Consider the following 18812-nt stretch of genomic DNA (forward strand, 5'->3'; position numbering starts at 1 on the left):
GCATGTAACAAAGAAAGGTGATGTCAAAACTGCTGGCTGTACATGTATCGCGGGTCCTGGGCATTCGTGTAGTCATGCTGCCGCTGTGTTATGGAAGGTATGTTGTCCAAAAATACAAAACCTAAAATCTGGCGTATGAAACGACTTATTGCCATTGCTATTGATATTACGATGATTGTAATTATGAAGTTTAATAATATTTTACTACAACTACTGCTGCTCCGGTAGCTGCTACTACCACAACACAACCAAAATTCCAGGAAAGGATGTTCTTCAGTGGGTTTCTTATCAACAAAGTGATAAGAACAAACATATAAACTTTTAGGTGGAGCCTTTAAGTTAAGCGAAGGGATCCATATTCTTGAACAATTGTCGGCTGGTTTGTAAGGTGCATGGCGGAATACATTCACAGTGGTGCTTTGTAGCTGGTCGGTGACAAAAACATTCCTCTTCAAACCGTATATTTAGGCGCTTCCAGGAGTTTGCTCAGCCACGCAAAGCACAGAAAGTCCCGGACCCTCGTTTACGTTGTGCTAAATCCATTTTTGGAAAATCAATGGGTTCCATTGATTTGATTTTGACTTTGTCAACACACCGCTAACTTCAACGGCAACTCGTTATGTTTTGTCTAAACAGGAAGTTCGGAGTAGAAATTTTCCAAGACGGCGTCGCTCATTTTTCGCTCAGGAAACTTGTCTAAAAATGTAAGTATCAGAGAAATGTATTCTAAGTAAACACACAAAAAAAGCAATTGTTAAACGGGGAGTGTCCACAGAGATTTGAAAAACTATTTTAACTGCCAGTCAGAGAAAACACTTGGTTTCAGTTGTTCCCGCTGAGGGTGGCCCAACAAGTTATTTGCTTTAGGGTCGATTATTTTGTTACAGGGGCAGGCTACTTTGAATAGGGACCTCTTCTTTAACCATCTAAAACAGAGGTGGGTTACTGAAATGTTAAACTTTGGATGATCTTAAACATCAAAGTTGTGAATTCAGGGCATCTTTTGGTGTGTTATGTAGCTTAACTCAGTATGTCCTTGGTAGTGGTAACTAGTGGTAGTTTGGGGTTTATGTGATTGGAATATTTGTGTCCCGTCAGTTCTATATTGTGTTGGAACTTGCACCCCTCTAAAAAGACTTAATTCATCTCATACCATAAGTCCAAAACAAACATGCTTATCATCATTATAATTGTGAGCGAAAGGTGACTACGGCTTGGATGTCATAACATAGATGATTGTTTTCAATCATGATCTACCATATATTACTACATTTATTGCTGTCTCAGAGCCTGAATCTCCAATTATTGTAGCTCTTTTGGATGTAAAAGATATTACCTTATCAATTTCTCCTATTGGCTTACATTGCTGACAAATGTCTCAAAAGCTTAATTCAAAGCGGGCTCAAAATAAGATTACTGATTTTATCACTTGGCTGCAGACAGTATGAGGCGGAGAGAAAGATAAAACACATCAAAATGAAAAAGGACCTGCAGCTCACAATGACCAGTCCCAGTGGACCATTGTGTGCTCCTGGGTTGTTAAAGGGAAAAAGACCGAGAGCGTCCAATAAAGTTGTAAACAATGGCAAATTGCTTAATACCCCAAATAAGTTCTTTCTGGCAACTTACACATTTAGACTTTAGGGGAGATAAAAGAAAGGAAGAAGACCTACAGTATGGGCTGTTGAAGTTAAAATAATATTCATCCATTTTCAACACCTCTTATCTTTGTCAGATTTGCGGGGTGCTGGAGCCTATCCCAGATGACTTCATGCAAAAGGCTTTTTGACCTTTTTTGGTTCTTCTGCTGCTGCTTTATTGCTTGGTTGTCTACACTGAATGAATGAATGAATGAATGAATGAATGAATGAATGAATGAATGCTTTATTTGGACATGAGAAAAAAATAAAATAATAGACAAACAAAACAAACGAAAAACAAAATAAAAAAAACAGACAGAACCAATGACATTGTCGAGATAACAGCAACAATGGTTTAAACAATAATAATAATGATAATAATAAACAAGAACAGAATTTATTCATTGTGTCCAAAAAGGAGTAGGGTGAAGCATTTGCTTATTAAAACCTACCCCCCCATTTATATCTGTCCGCCCTATGTAACTAGTCCTCATATTTACAAAGAAATAAACTAAATAACCTTATACATAAGATGCAAGATAAACAAAAATATAAATGGGAGTTAGCCAATAACAGATATGTGAAAACCCCCTATAATTGAACCCCTTCCTCTTCTTCCCAGTGAAAACCATGTGCTTGTACCACTTCCTAAACTTGGTCATGCTTGGACATTGCTTGAGCCCCTCACCTAGTTTATTCCACAGCTTCACTCCACAAACTGAAACAAAAACTTTTTAATGTAGTTCGTACCCTCTGATGCTGTAAGTGAAGCTTGCCCCTCAGACTGTATTGTCCTTCTCTGTTAAAAAATAATTTCTGTATATTGCCAGGAAGTGACCTGTGTAAAGCCTTATACATTAGCTGAGCTGTTTGAAAATGAACCAAGTCCATGAATTTTAATGTTCCGGAATTTAAAAATAATGTATTTGTATGATCCCTATAACCAGCGTTATTTACTATTCTTATGGCTCTTTTTTGTAAAATGGATAGTGAATTTATTGTACATTTATAAGTATTACCCCAGACTTCTGCACAGTAGTGTAAATATGGCAGGATGATAGAACAGTAAAGTATGTGGAGTGATTTATGGTCAAGACTGTGTTTTTTTGCTTCACTCAGGACTGAAATGCTTCTGATAATTTACTTTGTATATGTTTTATATGAGCTTTCCAGTTAATCTTCTCATCAATAACTACCCCAAGAAACTTGTTTTCATGGACCCTTTCAATATTTACCCCATCTATGTGTATTTGTACCTCACTATTTTTATTGCATCTGCTAAATAACATGAATTTTGTTTTACTTAAGTTTAATGATCATTTGTTTCTGTCAAACCATGTTTTTTTATTTACAAATTTCATCAGAAACCCTACCCAGGAGCTCATGTAAATCCCCATAGAACAAAAGATACTTGTGTCATCTGCAAATAAAACTAATTTTAGTATTCTTGAAACTTTGCATATATCATTTATATCAAGAATAAACAGTTTTGGACCTAACACTGAACCCTGGGGGACACCACAAGCAATGTCCAAGCATGATGATGAGTAGTCACCCAACTTCACAAATTGTTTTCTGTTACTTAAATAACTCTTCACCCAGTTTAGTGCCACTCCCCTGATCCCATACTTTTCAAGTTTATTGATTAAAATGTCATGATTAATGGTGTCAAATGCTTTCTTAAGATCATAGAATATTTCAACCAAGTGTAATTTGTTATCAATAGCGTTAGTGATCTCCTCAACTGATTCTATTAATGCTAGTGATGTTGAACTGTTTGCCCTAAAACTGTTTATAAATATGAAAAATTCTGCCTTGAGGTGAGTTTTGAACCGCTGCATACCACAAATGTGATACCAAGGCTGTATTTGAGGCAATACTATGGTTTATGTATATTAAAACAATCGCAGAGGAGAGAAATCTTGCACTCAAAGCATTAATCCCCCACTTATGAAATGCTGACAATTTCGTATTTTATATCAGCGGTCCCAAACAACCTAAAGACAATTCATTAGACCTTAACTAATCGCTTAATTCTGGGAAGTGGTTACTCTGCCTCAAAATATTTTAAGCCTCACTATTCATTATATTGTTCTCCACACTCCTACACGGGGTGGGCAAACTATTCCGCGAAGGGCTGCAGTGGGTGCAGGCTTTTGTTCAAACCCATCATGAGGACAGCCTTTCACCAATCTGATTTCTTACAAGTGCAATCAGTTGATTGCAGTCAGGTGCTTCTTGTTTCCGCTGAAACCTCATTGGTTAAACCGTCTGTGTTGAATCAGATGGAACAAAGACCAGGACCAACTGCGGCACTCAAGGACCGGTTTGCCCAACCCTGCTCTAACACTATGATCCAAGTTGAGCAGACGCTGGACTCATTACTAAACAATGCTACCTTACATGCTCAGCTCTTGTGCAGGTGTTTCAAGTCATTTAATATTACGCCTCCTAGAATATATTGGCTGGTGCTGTCACTTCTGTGCTGGTCTGGAAGAGAGCCACATGCTGTATCGTCCAGCAAACATTGACTACAAATCTATAGAAAACAGCCGACGGTTCAGATTTTATGTTGCCGCTTTGCTGACATTCTCTATTTTAATAGAACCTGGACTACAGTGTGTAGATTCTATTTGGGCTTACTCCAAATATTGTTGTATATTGCTTTAAAGTGCCTGTGACACGAAAAAGCATGTTAATTTCATAATACACGCAGTATTTTATGCTCCTGAATGAAACAGACCGCTTGGATGTGTGTGGAAGTGATCGCTATATTTATTTAGTGTTTTGAATCTCGCGCCATGAAAATGAGTGACTTCCGGCAACAGTCTTGAGTTGAGAACGAGGGCGCTCTGACGTGTACGGAGGAAGGAGTCCTCTTCACTATACAGCCGTACTGATGTATGAGAAGGACTAAGGATTCAGCTGATTTTGCGGATTAATACGTTTATTTTTCACATCACGCCGGCCAAACGGCTGCAGAAAAATCTTGTTGTATGAGGGAGAGGCGTGTGCGCCTTTTTGGAGTTTCAAAAGATTCCCATTCACCGGTGGATATTGGCCAAAACAAGCCCTACTACTGTGGGACCACGGGACTTACGAGGAAGTGAGTAAATATTGTGTTTTGTATTATGTCAATTATTGGGATCATTTTAATACGGAGGTGGCTTGCATTTTGTGGCTGACATGCTCCTTGTCCCCTCGGCTGACAACCGGCGGCTTGTCGCACATCCCCCCGCCGGGCGAGCACTATACTCGGCTTTTGCCCTCTTGGTGTGCCTGGTGTTCTGTCAAATTTTCCACCCGATCAGAAATTGCTTTTAACTTTGTGTTAAAAATAGCCACGAATACAGCGATTACAAAGTAAACACTATAACATTTCTTTAAATAAAGGACTACTTACGTTTGATCATTGATAGGCATGTAAAAAACTCTCCTCATGCACATTATCTGCACGTTAGCTGCACAACAACTACAGTTGCCCTCTTCCGGGGAACGAGCTGTAAATTGCTCTCCGCCGGGCGGTTTGCCGATCGGCTAAGACAATCGACAACCCGGTCGTCATGTGAAATTATCCGGGCTAGTTATGTGTTATTTTCCGCTTTGAAGACTTTGAAACATCACTCGGTTCGGGTTAGCGTGTCGGCTAGCTGTCACGCCTCTCAGTTTGTTTACATTCTCTGAAGCCGGGAAAGGGAAATGACATAAGCCCGATTTAGGTGTCATAAAATATTGATCGGGAGGTGTGACAGTAAAGCTGAAGTCAACAGTTTTGACCATTATGGAGTAATTTTGCCATGTCGTCCTGAATAAGTGCATTTTTATTATTTGATATTCCATTTAGCACAAGACTGTTATTTGTCATGACCATGCCATTTATTTAGCAATTGGGGAAAATACTTGGATAAAAAGAATATCCTGTAAAAATATTGAAGTAGAGAGACAGAAACAAAGACATTTTGCAGCTCTCTTTGTCGCGTTTTCCTCGTTGTGAATAATTCCCCCTTAACGGGCTGACTGGTCCTTCTCAAGCCATTTACTTTGCTATTGGGGAAAAATACTTGGATAAAAAGAATATCCTGTAAAAATACTAGAGTAGAGAGATTGAAACAATGACATTTTAAGGCTCTCTTCGTCGCTTTTCCTCGTTGTGAATAATTCCCCCTCAATGGGCTGCATACTAAATCAGATGAAATCGTGACTCCGCTGACGTCATCCACCTGTTGGGGACGCTAGAGCCCTATAATGGTAGGCATGGCTAACCGGCAGATTAAAAGACTAATTTCTCCACATCTGCTTTTCGCTAAATTGTTGTATATAGTCGAATCGTCTCAAAATATGATTCTAATTCACATAATATTCCTATTTATAACTTTTTTTTCTCCTGTCGTACGCACTTTCATATAGCATACTGTAATTGAAGTTGGTAGCACAAATGTGCCATAGTAAGGAGAGAAAAAATGGCCACTTTAAAAGGGCCCATGTTTACAGAATCTATGGGTACAGGATACTGAAAAATTAAACAGTAAAATAGAATATGCAGAATATGCAGCTTGATTGACATAGGCAGTGAAAATTTGAATGAAATTAAATTGGTCTAACATCATCATTTGTGTTGCTTACTCCACAAAGGCATCTTTACATAATGTTTTCTTGTATACATAATACTATTATTATATATTTTTGATAATCACATGATATTTTAATTGAATAGGTGAGAGGGTTGAACTACTTGAATATCCACAACATTGGCCCCCTTCCTGTCATTCCAGATGCTTTGGGGAAGATTATGTCCCTGACATATGTGCCACTGGTCTATGTATAGTGCATTTAATAGCTTTGATCTCCAGTGAAGTTGGAAGAATGTCAATCATGATGCCATCTGGTGGAACCCAATACAAAGCTCACCATCAAGGTCGTAAGCAAGGGCTCAGCTTCATCCACATAACTCCTTTTAATCTGGATCAAAATATTAGAGGCATCATGACTGACAGTCTTTAATCATTTTGATGTGTCGTTAAAATGAACCTCTTCTCTCTCATGTAAGCCACACGAGACACATAGTATGTCTATTGTTGCTTTTGCTAGGTTGATGCAGGCTGACAGAGAAAGAAGTGTTGCATGCAGGTCAAATTTGTATGCACCACGGGATTACCACAGAACCTACCGTAAAAAGACAGCTTTCCTTTCACTGTGTTAATTCCCCTGGAATTCTCAGCAACACACTCATATGTGCCAGCATCTTCCTGTTGGAAGTATGGGATTTCCAAAACAGCACTTGCTTTCCTTATATCCACTTTCCTTGGGAAAGGAACACCATCCACTTTTCTCCAGTTTATCGAAGGAACTGGGCTGGTGAGAAAGATACAGAAATTTAACCCAGTTTTTAAAAGTTGTGGATGACCAGTAAATTAAAATAAATAAATACATACATTAAAGAAATAGAAAAAAAAAAAGAACGGGAAAACACAATTTTAGTGGTTCCATTATTATTCATGTAGAGACTTCAGCAGTCATTTATTTATGCAGTGCAATGGTAACTTCAGCGCGCGGTATTCATTCATAAATCAACTAGTGCTCAAAGTAATACTGCATTTCACAGCCAATAGATTATAAAAAACAATAATATGAAAAAATAGATAACAATAATAAAATGTAGCAGTCATAATTGTGACATATAAGGGAGGAACTGCCGTTTTCACTTTTTTATGGCATTTTTGGAATCAAAGTAAAATTTGTCACATTAACATAGATCCATGCAAAAGGTTTAAAGGCTTAAAAAGCCTTTTATTCCCAGATAAAACTGCGGGAATTACCTCATACCCCAGTGAGTTAAAATTCAGACAGTTTTAACTTTAATCATATTATCTTATACTGCATTCTGGTATCTATTAAGCTGCGCAGTATTTTCAAAACCTTCAACTATAAGACTTGCAACCTCGACCATGGAACTATGATGATATGAGAACAGTAGCTAAGATTTAAAAAAAAAAAAAAAAAAAAGGTTAGGCAATCATGCAAAAACATTATTTGTAATATTTCATTAATGTGCTAGTGAGGATGCTGAGCCTGATGCAAATGTTGCCTTACTTTCCCAGTGCAAAGCATTCCAGCTTGACAGTGGATCCTTTGGCAATGTGAACAACTTCAGGAAACTGGACTTCAATCTTTGGCTCATATTCACCCATCACACCTGCAGGGAAATTATATATACTATTGGTGTCGGTTAAACCTTTTTAAAAATGAGGATTGAATATAAAATTACCTCCCCAAAAATCTTAGAACATGTGTCCTCATAAAACACACAAGAATATAATCTACTGACAAGTTGTGATCGCTCTTCAGTGGCTTCTGAACACCCTTTTATATGCAACCTCTGTTTTCTATAAAATGGAATTTTCTTCAACCTCCGACTGTGATCTAAGCAAGAGCAACCCGCTTCGCTCACAGCACTGTCACAAAGAACTATTCCATTTAAAATAATGAGAAAAACGAGACCAAAATACAACTCCCCAGCGGATATGTGGTACAACTTTGACAATTCATGGACAATTTGAGCTTTTGCATTCAGATGAGGTTCATCTGTTGTTGTATCCGTTATGAACCAGAGAATGCTCCAATTAAACCCCAGGGGAGCTGTCAATGTGCCTACAAAGCATCCCATTTACTGTCTGTGAAGCAGCTCAACTGGATTAAAATATGCCTATTGTGCAGGTGAAAATTCTGGCGACACAGAGGGTTGGAGACCCTGGGCTTCAAGCAGGATTTAATCAATTGGAACACAGGTGTGAGGATGTTTTAGGTGTTCGTTGAAAAATATAGATATAGTAGATGGATAGATTTGGAGAAATGATGGACCAAGATTCAGCATGCCCATCTCAAGAAGCGATGGATGCTCATAAATCAGCACAAGATCTCTCTGTGAAATCATGGAAGCACTCACAATGCTTGTCTCTCACAGTCTGTAACCTTGGATCTCATACTGTATAGATCTGACTTTTGCTCAGTATCATCAATGAGTTTTCCTTACTTCACGCCTAAATCTCAGTTTCGAACATGTAACATTAGAGAAAACTATATTCCACATCCGACCCTTCATCCTGGTGAACTGGGCTCATTCATAGTGAAAACATACACAGTGCTTGTTGGCGTTCGGCCAACAACTGCCTAAATGGTATTTATCATATACGGTAAGTTTCCCATTGAAGTGCCTGTGACAGCATAAACAAATCTTAAATAGCATTATAATGTGAATTTGAATCATAATTTGAGACGATTCGACTATATCCAACAATTTGGCAAAGCGCAGATGAAGAGAAATTAGTCTTTCAATCTGCCGTTTGGACCCTCTTTTCGGTGGACAAACCGGCCAATTTCGGAGTGGGGGCCAGCTCGTGGCCAAGCCGAGGAAAGTGCATTCTCGGCGGACACGCAAATTGGACCGAGGGGGTGGAAGTGACCATGGTGTGTGACAAGCAGCCAGTCGTTGGCCGAGTGGCTTTCTTTGCTGGACAAGGATTATTGTCACCAAACAAATGCAAGCCACCTACTTATTAAAACATGTGCCATGATCCCAGTATTTGACATAATATAAAACAAGTAGCTTACTCACATCACAATAGTCCCACAGTTGTCGGACTTGTTTTGACCTCTCCCTGGTGCAGCAACAAAAGCCTGCAGCACATTGGACTAGTGTGATGCGAAAAACAAATGAAATAATCCGCAAAATCAGCTGAATCCGCAGTCATTCTGCAAACTTTAGTACTGGCTGTAGAGGTGGGAATCTTTGAGTACCTAACGATTCGATTACGATTACGATTCAGAGGCTCCGATTCAATTATAAATCGATTATTGATGTCACCCAAACCCCCCCTTTTAATGTTTTGTACATTAGTTCCAAAATAGTTTTAAAATCCTATTAGGCAAAACCTAACTAATATTTAAGTATCAAGTTAACAGTTAAAAACATTAAATAAAATACTCAAGTCCCCATTCTGTATCAGCAGCTTTAAAGAGCATACGACACCAGAAAAAAAGTCTTAAATGGCATTATTATGTGAATTAGAATCATATTTTGAGACGATTCGACCATATACAACAATTTAGCAAAGCGCAGATGACGAGAAATTAGTCTTTTAATCTGCCGGTTAGCCACGCCTACAATTATAGGGCTTTAGCGTCCCCAACAGGTGGATGACGTCAGCGGTAGACTAGGCTCATCGGTTTTACTATTCAGCCCATTGAGGGGGAATTGTTCAGAACGAGGAAAACGAGACGAAGAGAGCTGCAAAAGGTCATTGTTTCAGTCTCTCTACTCCCAATATTTTTACAGGATATTCTTTTTATCCAAGTATTTTCCCCAATAGCTATATAAATGGCTTGAGAAGGACCAGTCAGCCCGTCGAGGGGGAACTATTCACAATGAGGAAAACGCGACGAAGAGAGCGGCAAAATGTCATTGTTTCTGTCTCTTTACTTCAATATTTTTACAGGATATTCTTTTTATCCAAGTATTTTTCCCCAATAGCTATATAAATGGCTTGAGAAGGACCAGTCAGCCCGTCGAGGGGGAACTATTCACAATGAGGAAAACGCGACGAAGAGAGCGGCAAAATGTCATTGTTTCTGTCTCTTTACTTCAATATTTTTACAGGATATTCTTTTTACCCAAGTACTTTCCCCAATTGCTAAATAAATGGCATGGTCATGACAAATAACTTGTGCTAAATGGAATATAAAATAATAAAAATCCATTTATTCAAGACATGGCAAAATTACTCCATAATGGTCAAAACAGTCGACTTTACCTTTACTGTCACACCTGCCGAACCATATTTTATGACACCTAAATCGGACATATGTCATTTCCCTTCCCCGGCTTCGGAGAATGTAAACAGACCAGAAGGAGTGACAGCTAGCCGACATGCTAACCCGAACCGAGGGATGTTTCAAAGTCTTCGAAGTGGAAAATCACACATAACTATTCTGGATTATTTGACATGACGACCCGGTTGTCGAGTTTCTTTGCGGATCGGCAAACCGCCCGGCGGAGAGCAATTTACAGTTCGTTCCCTGGAGGAGGGTGGCTGGAATTGTTGTGTAGCTAACGTGCTAACAGCTAACTGCTAATGAGCGTGAGGATAGCTTTTTACATGCCTATCAATGATCAAACGTAAGTAGTCCTTTATTTAAAGGAATTTTATAGTGTTTACTTTGTAATCACTGTATTCGTATTTGACATAATACAAAACAAGATGTTTACTCACTTCCTTGTAAGTCCAATGGTCCCACAGTAAATATCCACGGTGAATGGGAACCTTTTGAAACTCCAAAAAGGCGCATACGCCTCTCCCGCATACAGAATGATTTTTCTGCAGCCGTTTGGCTGGCGTGATGCAAAAAATAAAAGTATTAATCCGCAAAATCAGCTGAATCCTTCGTCCTCATACACAACAGTACACTGTAGCGTGAAGAGGACGTCTTCTACCGTACACGTCACAGCGCCCTCCTCCTCAATGCGAGACCGAAGCCGGAAGTCACTCATTTTCCTGGCGCGGGATTCAAAAAACTAAATAAATATAGCGATCGCTTCCACACACATCCAAGCGGTCCATATCATTCAGGAGCATAAAATACCGCGTGTATTATGAAATAAACATGCTTTTTCGTGTCACAAGCACTTTAAACTACATTCATTTAATTTAATGATGTGAATCAACCGTTAAAGTAGATAAAATTGCTCCCGTTATTCCATAATTTCCCTTCTGTCTACTTACAACATGTCAATGTTTTAAAACTGTTTCATTATTTAAAGATAGATTCAAGTCAAGATTTTGCTGATTTAGGAGTATTTCAGATAATAAGTTAATTAGGTTCGCTAGAACAGAGCCTTCTAGAGAAGTCTACTGCTTTAAGATGGCGGCTGTTTACAACGCGGCAACTACTAAACGGCAAGCCTCTCGTTTCGCATCTAGTCCTTTTTATATGTTCTAACACTGCAGTCGTCTCTCATTTAGCATCTAGCATCAAATCTTCCACGGCCAAATCGCGAATAAACTAAGAATCGGAAATTTGGCACGCCTCTAACTGGCTGTATGCTGAAGATGGTTATCCCACTGACGTCACATTTGCATTCTTCGTCAATCCAGGAAGTCTCTCATTTTCATGAGGAATAAATATATCGATCACTTCCACACACGTCAAAGCGGTCCATTTCATTCAGGAGTAAAAAATACAGCGTGAAACATGAAATAAACATGCAATTTGCAGTCATAGGCACTTTCATATATTGGCTTGAGGAACAGCAATACGTAATACTGTCAATTCATCACTCTCTACCCTCCTCAACGAACGTGCATTGTGTGTCTGTGTGGTCATCACATGACAGCAGGTTAGAGCATGCTCGACAAGACCCTCCATCCATTCTCATTTCTCATCTACTTCTTTTTCCTATTCGGTACTGAAAGTAAATCACGGCTGACAACAAACCCATTGCCATCTCGTCTGCAGTTGTTGTCCATTAGCAGTTAGCATTTGCATATTACGGTTATGTGCTCTTTCTGTTCATTGAAATATCGGGTAATTGTTCAATATTTGTGGTCTGCTTTGTGCTTCAAGATTCAGGGTAACCACCTTATTACAGCATAGTCTGACAAAGTATGGACCATGGGATTTGAAGGTACTTACAGTATATCCAGGAGGGTGACAGTATACTACATAGGTAGCAACCTAATTCTAAAATGTAAAGTTCTGTTGCTCAAATAGCAACACAAATGGATGAAACAAGCCAATTTTGTGTTGTTGATTTGATGTGTCATATGCTATCAGGATGGCTCCTTGAGTAAATATAAAAGCTAATTATGTTCTGTATCCCAAGTCTCAAAGGAGAATGTAACCACAGCATAATTGTTCATGTTTAAGGTAGTGTTGTATCGGTCGCGAACGATTCGTTCTTTTTGAACGAATTGTTTGGGTGAACGAGACCGAACTAATCACCATCTGCACTGATTCGTTCTATGAAGTTGGTGGCGCTTGTTCGCTGCGTGGGAGGGCGTTGAGCAAGCGGCAGCGTCTTCTGACATCGCACACGACCAATCAGACGCCAGCCTCATCGCGGGCAGGGGAGGGAGCGGAAACAGAATCATGGCGTATGTCACTCATTTCCACGTGTGGCCAATAAGCAGCCAGCGTGCAGGCAGGGGGGAAAGACTGAGTTTTGTCACTTCCCGTTCAGTGATTCGGTCCTCCGGTTCCTGACCTAGCTTGCTGCTAACTTGACTTTCCAGTAATGACTATGCGGTGAACGAGTCATAAAATGAAAGGAAACGACTTTGTCACATATTTGTTAACGTGGAGCCTATCAAATGCTGCTCAAAAAGACAAAAACACCACACAAATCTAGCGAGCATGGTTTAGTGTTCTACTTTTCTCAACAGACTCGGGACTGTGCCTATGACGATATACTATCAAATTTACAGTAATTTAAAACACGCGTAGCTGCGAGGCAAGCAAAACCTGAGCTGCGGTCGCGTGACGGCAGTGAAGCGGGCAGAGAACTGTCACTATATGGAGGCTTCATGGCAGCGATATGTACCTCATATGTGCACAGAAAAAAAATAATATTTAGTATGATCACCATAATACTGATTTGCAATGAAACTGTATATACATGTCAATTTTTTCCGAGTGTTTTTTTTTTTTTTTTTTCGTGTCAGAGGGTGTCGGTTGGTTTGACAAATTATGTCAATCCGTCCATCATGTGCTACTCAAGCGCCCCAAAAACAAAGCGCGCGGACACGGGAGATGTCGCAATATGTCTACATTTTTCTTAACAGACTAATGAGAGTAGAAAGGCGAAATCATAAAGCAAACAATTATTTCTCGTCAGCATTTGACGATCTGAGATGCGGGGACGACAGGGGAGCTGACCGGATTATTTTATTTATTAATACCAGTGCAAAAATTCAAAACGATCATCTTAATAATAAAAAACAAAAATACAACAGAGCGAGAGGTTAATATGATGTGTTGGCCGTTCCATAATTAGAAATTAAACTTTCGATTTATTTTTATTTTCGTGACAGCAGGCATGCCGCGTTGGCTGTTAGCAGCAGCATTGTATATGTGAGCAAGATCATGCTAAAGAAAGTCCGTGCGCCCCCGACCCCAAACCCCGACTTCCCCCTCAAAAGGAAAATGTTTAACCGTGTCCTAATTCGAAATGCAAGCACGAGCCATGACTTTGAGCCCATAGAACTAGGACAGACGACGCGGAAGTTCTCCCTCGCTTTTGCAGCAGCGGGAGGGAGACGAGGCTGTCTCTGAGAGCAGAATGATATCGCCTGTCACTCATTTCTGAAACTACGACGAGTGGTCAATGTGCAAGAGAGGGAGGGACCAATCAATGTCACTTCCCGTTCAGTTATACTGCGAAGCGGTCTTTGGTGATTCGTTCGGCAACGTCACTTCCCGTTCACTAACCGAATGATTCATTTGGGTGGGGAGGGAGATGAGGGGGGCGAACGATTCGTTGAACGATTCGTTTGAACGAATCGTTTTACTGAACGAACCGGAATGGATTCGTTTACTCAAGTGAACGACAGATCCCGTCACTAGTTTAAGGAGACTTGTAGAAGTGTGTGGGTAATTGTCTCACTTTAATGCACCAAGTGTCCGTAACGTCAGGATGGCTTGTGTTGTGTGGGCTGTAGTAAAATGTAACACCAGATATGAAATAGTAAAAAAGCAAGGCTAACGGAAGGGGAAGAGAATTGAAAATACATTGATCCTTAGAAAAAAAAACATCATCTATTCTCGATGATGAGCTTATTGTATTTGAGAGGTGTGCATGGAGACGATTCCTTACATATCACATGTTGGGTGAGATACGTTTCAAGGACAAATTCAATTCTAAAATAGAACGATTCAAATCAGCATCTTGAAGTAATGCTTGCTCGTAAAAAGAAAATATATTTTATAAAACCCAAAATGTTTAAACATTTGCACTGATATACATATTCATTTACCATCAACTACATTATATTTTATATTAACTACTTTATATTCATTTCACATATTCATCACATTTCAACTCATTTGAATGAAATTTTTTTTTTTAATTTTTAACGGAAAACACAAAAAATTCTGCCTGACCCAAAACTTTCAAATGCTGTTATATATATATGTATATAAACAGAAACCTAGCATTACTTGCTGAAAATTACCTTTTCTTTTTGTGCCTTTATAACATTACCCCCATCCAATTCAAATGGGCACCATAACACCAGTTATCCATTTCAAATGGACATGTAATTTAGAAAGGAAAATAAATATTTAACCTTTTAATTTCATTTGCATTCTAAATTACCTCTTCTTCCTTACAACAAAATTGCATGATGGTTCAGACATTCTTAACATTGCTTCATGTTGGCTTTTTTTGTAGTTTGATTTGAATTTATTAAACTTAATGACCCCCTTTAATTCAACCTATCAATTCATCTTGAGTTCTCTTGAGTGATACTGCACGTGGCGAAGGTTAATGTTAACATTCACTTGCATAATTATTCATTCTATATAGCAAAGATCAGTACAGTTTAAAGCAACACAATAATGTAGCGAAGCAGCATCATTAATTTGCATGAACCACATAAAATAACAAAGCGGAAAGGGTTGACGTGTACACGTTTGTTTGTATCATGGATGTAAAAAGCATAAAAAGTAAACACATCTTACCATCATTACGGAGCACGAGTGGGGTGAGTGGGCCCTGGACACGAGCCTTTGTGACAGGATGGGTAATGACACAGGTGTAGTTTCCCACATCGGAAGGCTCTACTTTAGCAATGTAGAGGTTCCCTGTCTCTTGCGAAATGAAGCGACGAGTATCTTGTTTCACAAATGTTGGGTATTCATTAAAAATCCAGGAGAATTCTAGATCTGTTGATAAGAAGAAATATTTTGGACAATTAAATGAGAATAAAAGAATGCACAATCCAAATATAACAAAAATTGGTACGATAAAAGGTGAATTCTGTTTGAAAGTAAATATTAAATATCAATGAAAACGTAGGCTTTGAGTTAAAAGTTCAAGATTATTCTAAAATGTGCTTTATCCAATAATTGTTTTATCCAACAACTGTGACAACTGTTGCCTTTTGAATATGTATTCATTGGTTCATGGTTGGGAACACTCATAGTGTGCTCTCATCAGATTGTCCGATTTACTGCATAAGCACAAAAGAACAAGGTTTAGGTCGGATTTAAAGAAATCGGAGTTGTATTCAAGCTCAAATTCATTCCAACTTTAAAGGTTTGAGTGCATTTTTGGTTTCACCTAAAAGCCAAATATCCTGATAGGCCTACTTTTTGTGATAAAATTTTATTGTACACTATGGTGAAACTATAGTTTTTTCTAGGTCCTGGTTTTCCTAAAACTCGGTTAAACACTAAATTTATCACTCTAATTTCCATCAGCCAACTCAGTTTTCATACAGTGCTGCTCGAAAGTTTGTGAACCCCACAGCGATGGTCAGATTTTTTGTAAAAAAAACTAAAATAACCTTATTAAATGTTAAGTTATACCCAAATCCACAATACTGATATTCCAAATAATGGACTGAAACAAAAGAAATAGTTATATTGTCATTCTTTATTTAACAAAAGTGGTTTGACTGGGCCAGTCCAGAACACGAATCTTCTTCTTTTTCAGCCATTCCTTGGTTGTATTGCTGGAATGCTTTGGATCATTATCATGTTGCATGATCCACCTTCTGCCAAGCTTTAACTTCAAAACAGATGGCGTCAGGTTATGTTCTAGGATTTGACAATATTCCTCAGAATTCATGATTCCCTGGACTATGTGGAGTTGTCCAGGTCCTGAGGATGAAAAGCAAGCCCAGATCTTGACATTCCCACCTCCATGCTTCACTGTTGGGAGAAGGTTCTTTTGGTGGTATGCAGTGTTGACTTTTCGCCAGACATGGCGGTTTTGGTTGTGACCAAACAGTTCAATTTTGCACCTACATCAGTTGATGAAAACTCTTTTTTATTTAGTCTCGACAACACAACTGTTAAAAAAACAAAAAAAAAACTACTGAATTGATTGATTAGGAAATCAGGTTGAAATAATAGAAAATTCCAAAATGTTGAGGGGGTTCACAAACTTTTGAGCAGCACTGTATGTTAAACTGGTCTATACCAAACTCATAATACCCACAAGACCGACCGACCGACCAACCAAACAAATCATTTTTTTGTTTATGCACAAAGCAAGGTCTGTGCTCGACAATAGTAAAACATTTATAATATAACAAAATAATAGTAATGCTATACCGTAATTTTCGCACTATAAGGCGCACGTGAGTATAAGCTGCCATCCACCAAATGTGACACAAAAACAGCATTTGTTCATAGATAACACCGGCCTATATGCTGCAGCTGTCCTCGCTGCATTATGGGATGTTTACACCAAAAGAATCACCTATTACTGTATTTCACTTTTGAATGGATGTAAAAGATCCGAGCTGCACATAAATGGACTTAGTAACATAATTTTCTGGATGACACTTAATGACATTTGTTTTAAGCATTCAGTAATGCCCATGATAGTGTCATGTCATTATAGTGACAGTACTATGACGCCAATGTCAAATAAAGTGTTATCAAATACCATAACAAGCAAATAATGAAACAATTGGAGCAGTGACTGAATAAATAATTAGCACATGACATGAATTTTGATTGTTATTTACGCATGCGAGGAGGGATGCGTTGCCGATTAACAAAAAAAAAAAAAATAAAAAATCAACAAATAAGCCGCATTGAACTATAAGCCAAAGGATTCAAAATGAAGGAAAAAAGTAGCATTTTATAGTCCGAAAAGTACAGTAATAATAAAATACACCAAAGTATTGAACATTTAAAAAGGACATAAAATAATTCAAAATGGTGTCCTAAAGACAAAAACAAGTAAAATAAAGTTTTCCTATATTACTTTTGTGTATGGTGAAATGACATTTGGAATATGAACAAAGTTGGCATGCTCATTCTACCTAGATTAGCATGTGGGTCGACTGACAGGGGTAAAGATAACATCTTTACCCGGGTGCAGGGCCGGCCCAGCCTATACGCAGACTATGCAGCTGCTTAGGACCCGTGACCAATAGGGGGCCCCCAATCTGGCAATTGTTTAATTTATATTCTATTTTGTTTACTACAGTTTGCTTTATTTGACTTTTGTGAGTTTTGATGCTTGATTACAAGCTTAAAAAAAAAAGTTATTCCTTAACTTCTTTCTTTCCTCTTTTAGAAAAAGGTTTGGCTGTAAGTACTGACAATCATTTGGGGTGAGAAGTTTGAAGTATGCAGTGCAACAAAATCTGATTAATATACAAAATATGGACGTATGGCTTGGATTGCATGTATGGGTTTCACAGTACACTGTGACGAAATGGTGGGCCAAAAATATGGGCCCCTTTGCATTATTTTGCTTAGGGCCCCCAAATGGCCTGGGCCGGCCCTGCCCGGGTGCCTATGTTGATAGGTAAGTGAAGTTAAAATGGATGAGGAATAAAATCATCTTTGTAGATGCTGTCAATGTGTTACCAAATGAGATATTTCTTTGCCAGTGTTCTTTATGTGTTGAGAAAAGTATGGCAGTTGTTCTCCCGCCATGGCATTAGAATCTAAGCTGGACCTCATAACTCGTCTTGTTTAACTTACCTTGCTAAAAATTGTTACCGTATTTATTGTTGCACCTACTTAACTCCGGTGCAATTTTAAACTCTTAGGTTTGAAAACTAGAGCATTTATTTTTGGTATGTACTAGACATACTGTAGGTTGTAGACGACATATGCTATATGTTCACATAATCATTGCTAACATTAGTGTGTAGCTTGTTAGCATCTGTCTTTTCTGATTGGGATGCACAATGATATCATAACCATTTGTAATACAGAACGCAGACCAGGCTCATTTTCAACAACAAGTACATTATGAAGTGCTTCTCTGGCAGACCAAAGAATGCTCAAAGCATGTGGTCCTCTTCAATATTTTGATCCTGGTTGAAGTACCGTTTTTGGCCACCAATCTTACATATGGCCAACACAGAGATTAAGGGGGCATAGCCCACTCTGGTGGCATAAAACGTCATTGCATATAATTGACTTTCCGAT

General features: G+C 38.7%; 1 protein-coding gene across 3 annotated transcripts in view; it reads right to left on the bottom strand.

Annotated features, from left to right (window-relative positions):
* LOC130921557 (contactin-4-like) overlaps positions 1-18812 on the bottom strand; it is a 262979-nt gene that overhangs the window by 81908 nt on the left and 162259 nt on the right. For all 3 annotated transcript variants that reach the window (XM_057845593.1, XM_057845592.1, XM_057845594.1), the window contains 3 exons: positions 15372-15575; positions 7731-7833; positions 6808-6992 (listed from right to left, as the gene is read on the bottom strand). In XM_057845593.1, the coding sequence (XP_057701576.1) occupies positions 6808-6992; positions 7731-7833; positions 15372-15575 (492 nt within the window). The remainder of the gene's footprint in view (positions 1-6807; positions 6993-7730; positions 7834-15371; positions 15576-18812) is intronic.

The sequence above is a fragment of the Corythoichthys intestinalis genome, chromosome 9, assembly GCF_030265065.1.
Source record: "Corythoichthys intestinalis isolate RoL2023-P3 chromosome 9, ASM3026506v1, whole genome shotgun sequence".
NCBI classification, from domain to species: Eukaryota; Metazoa; Chordata; class Actinopteri; order Syngnathiformes; family Syngnathidae; genus Corythoichthys; species Corythoichthys intestinalis.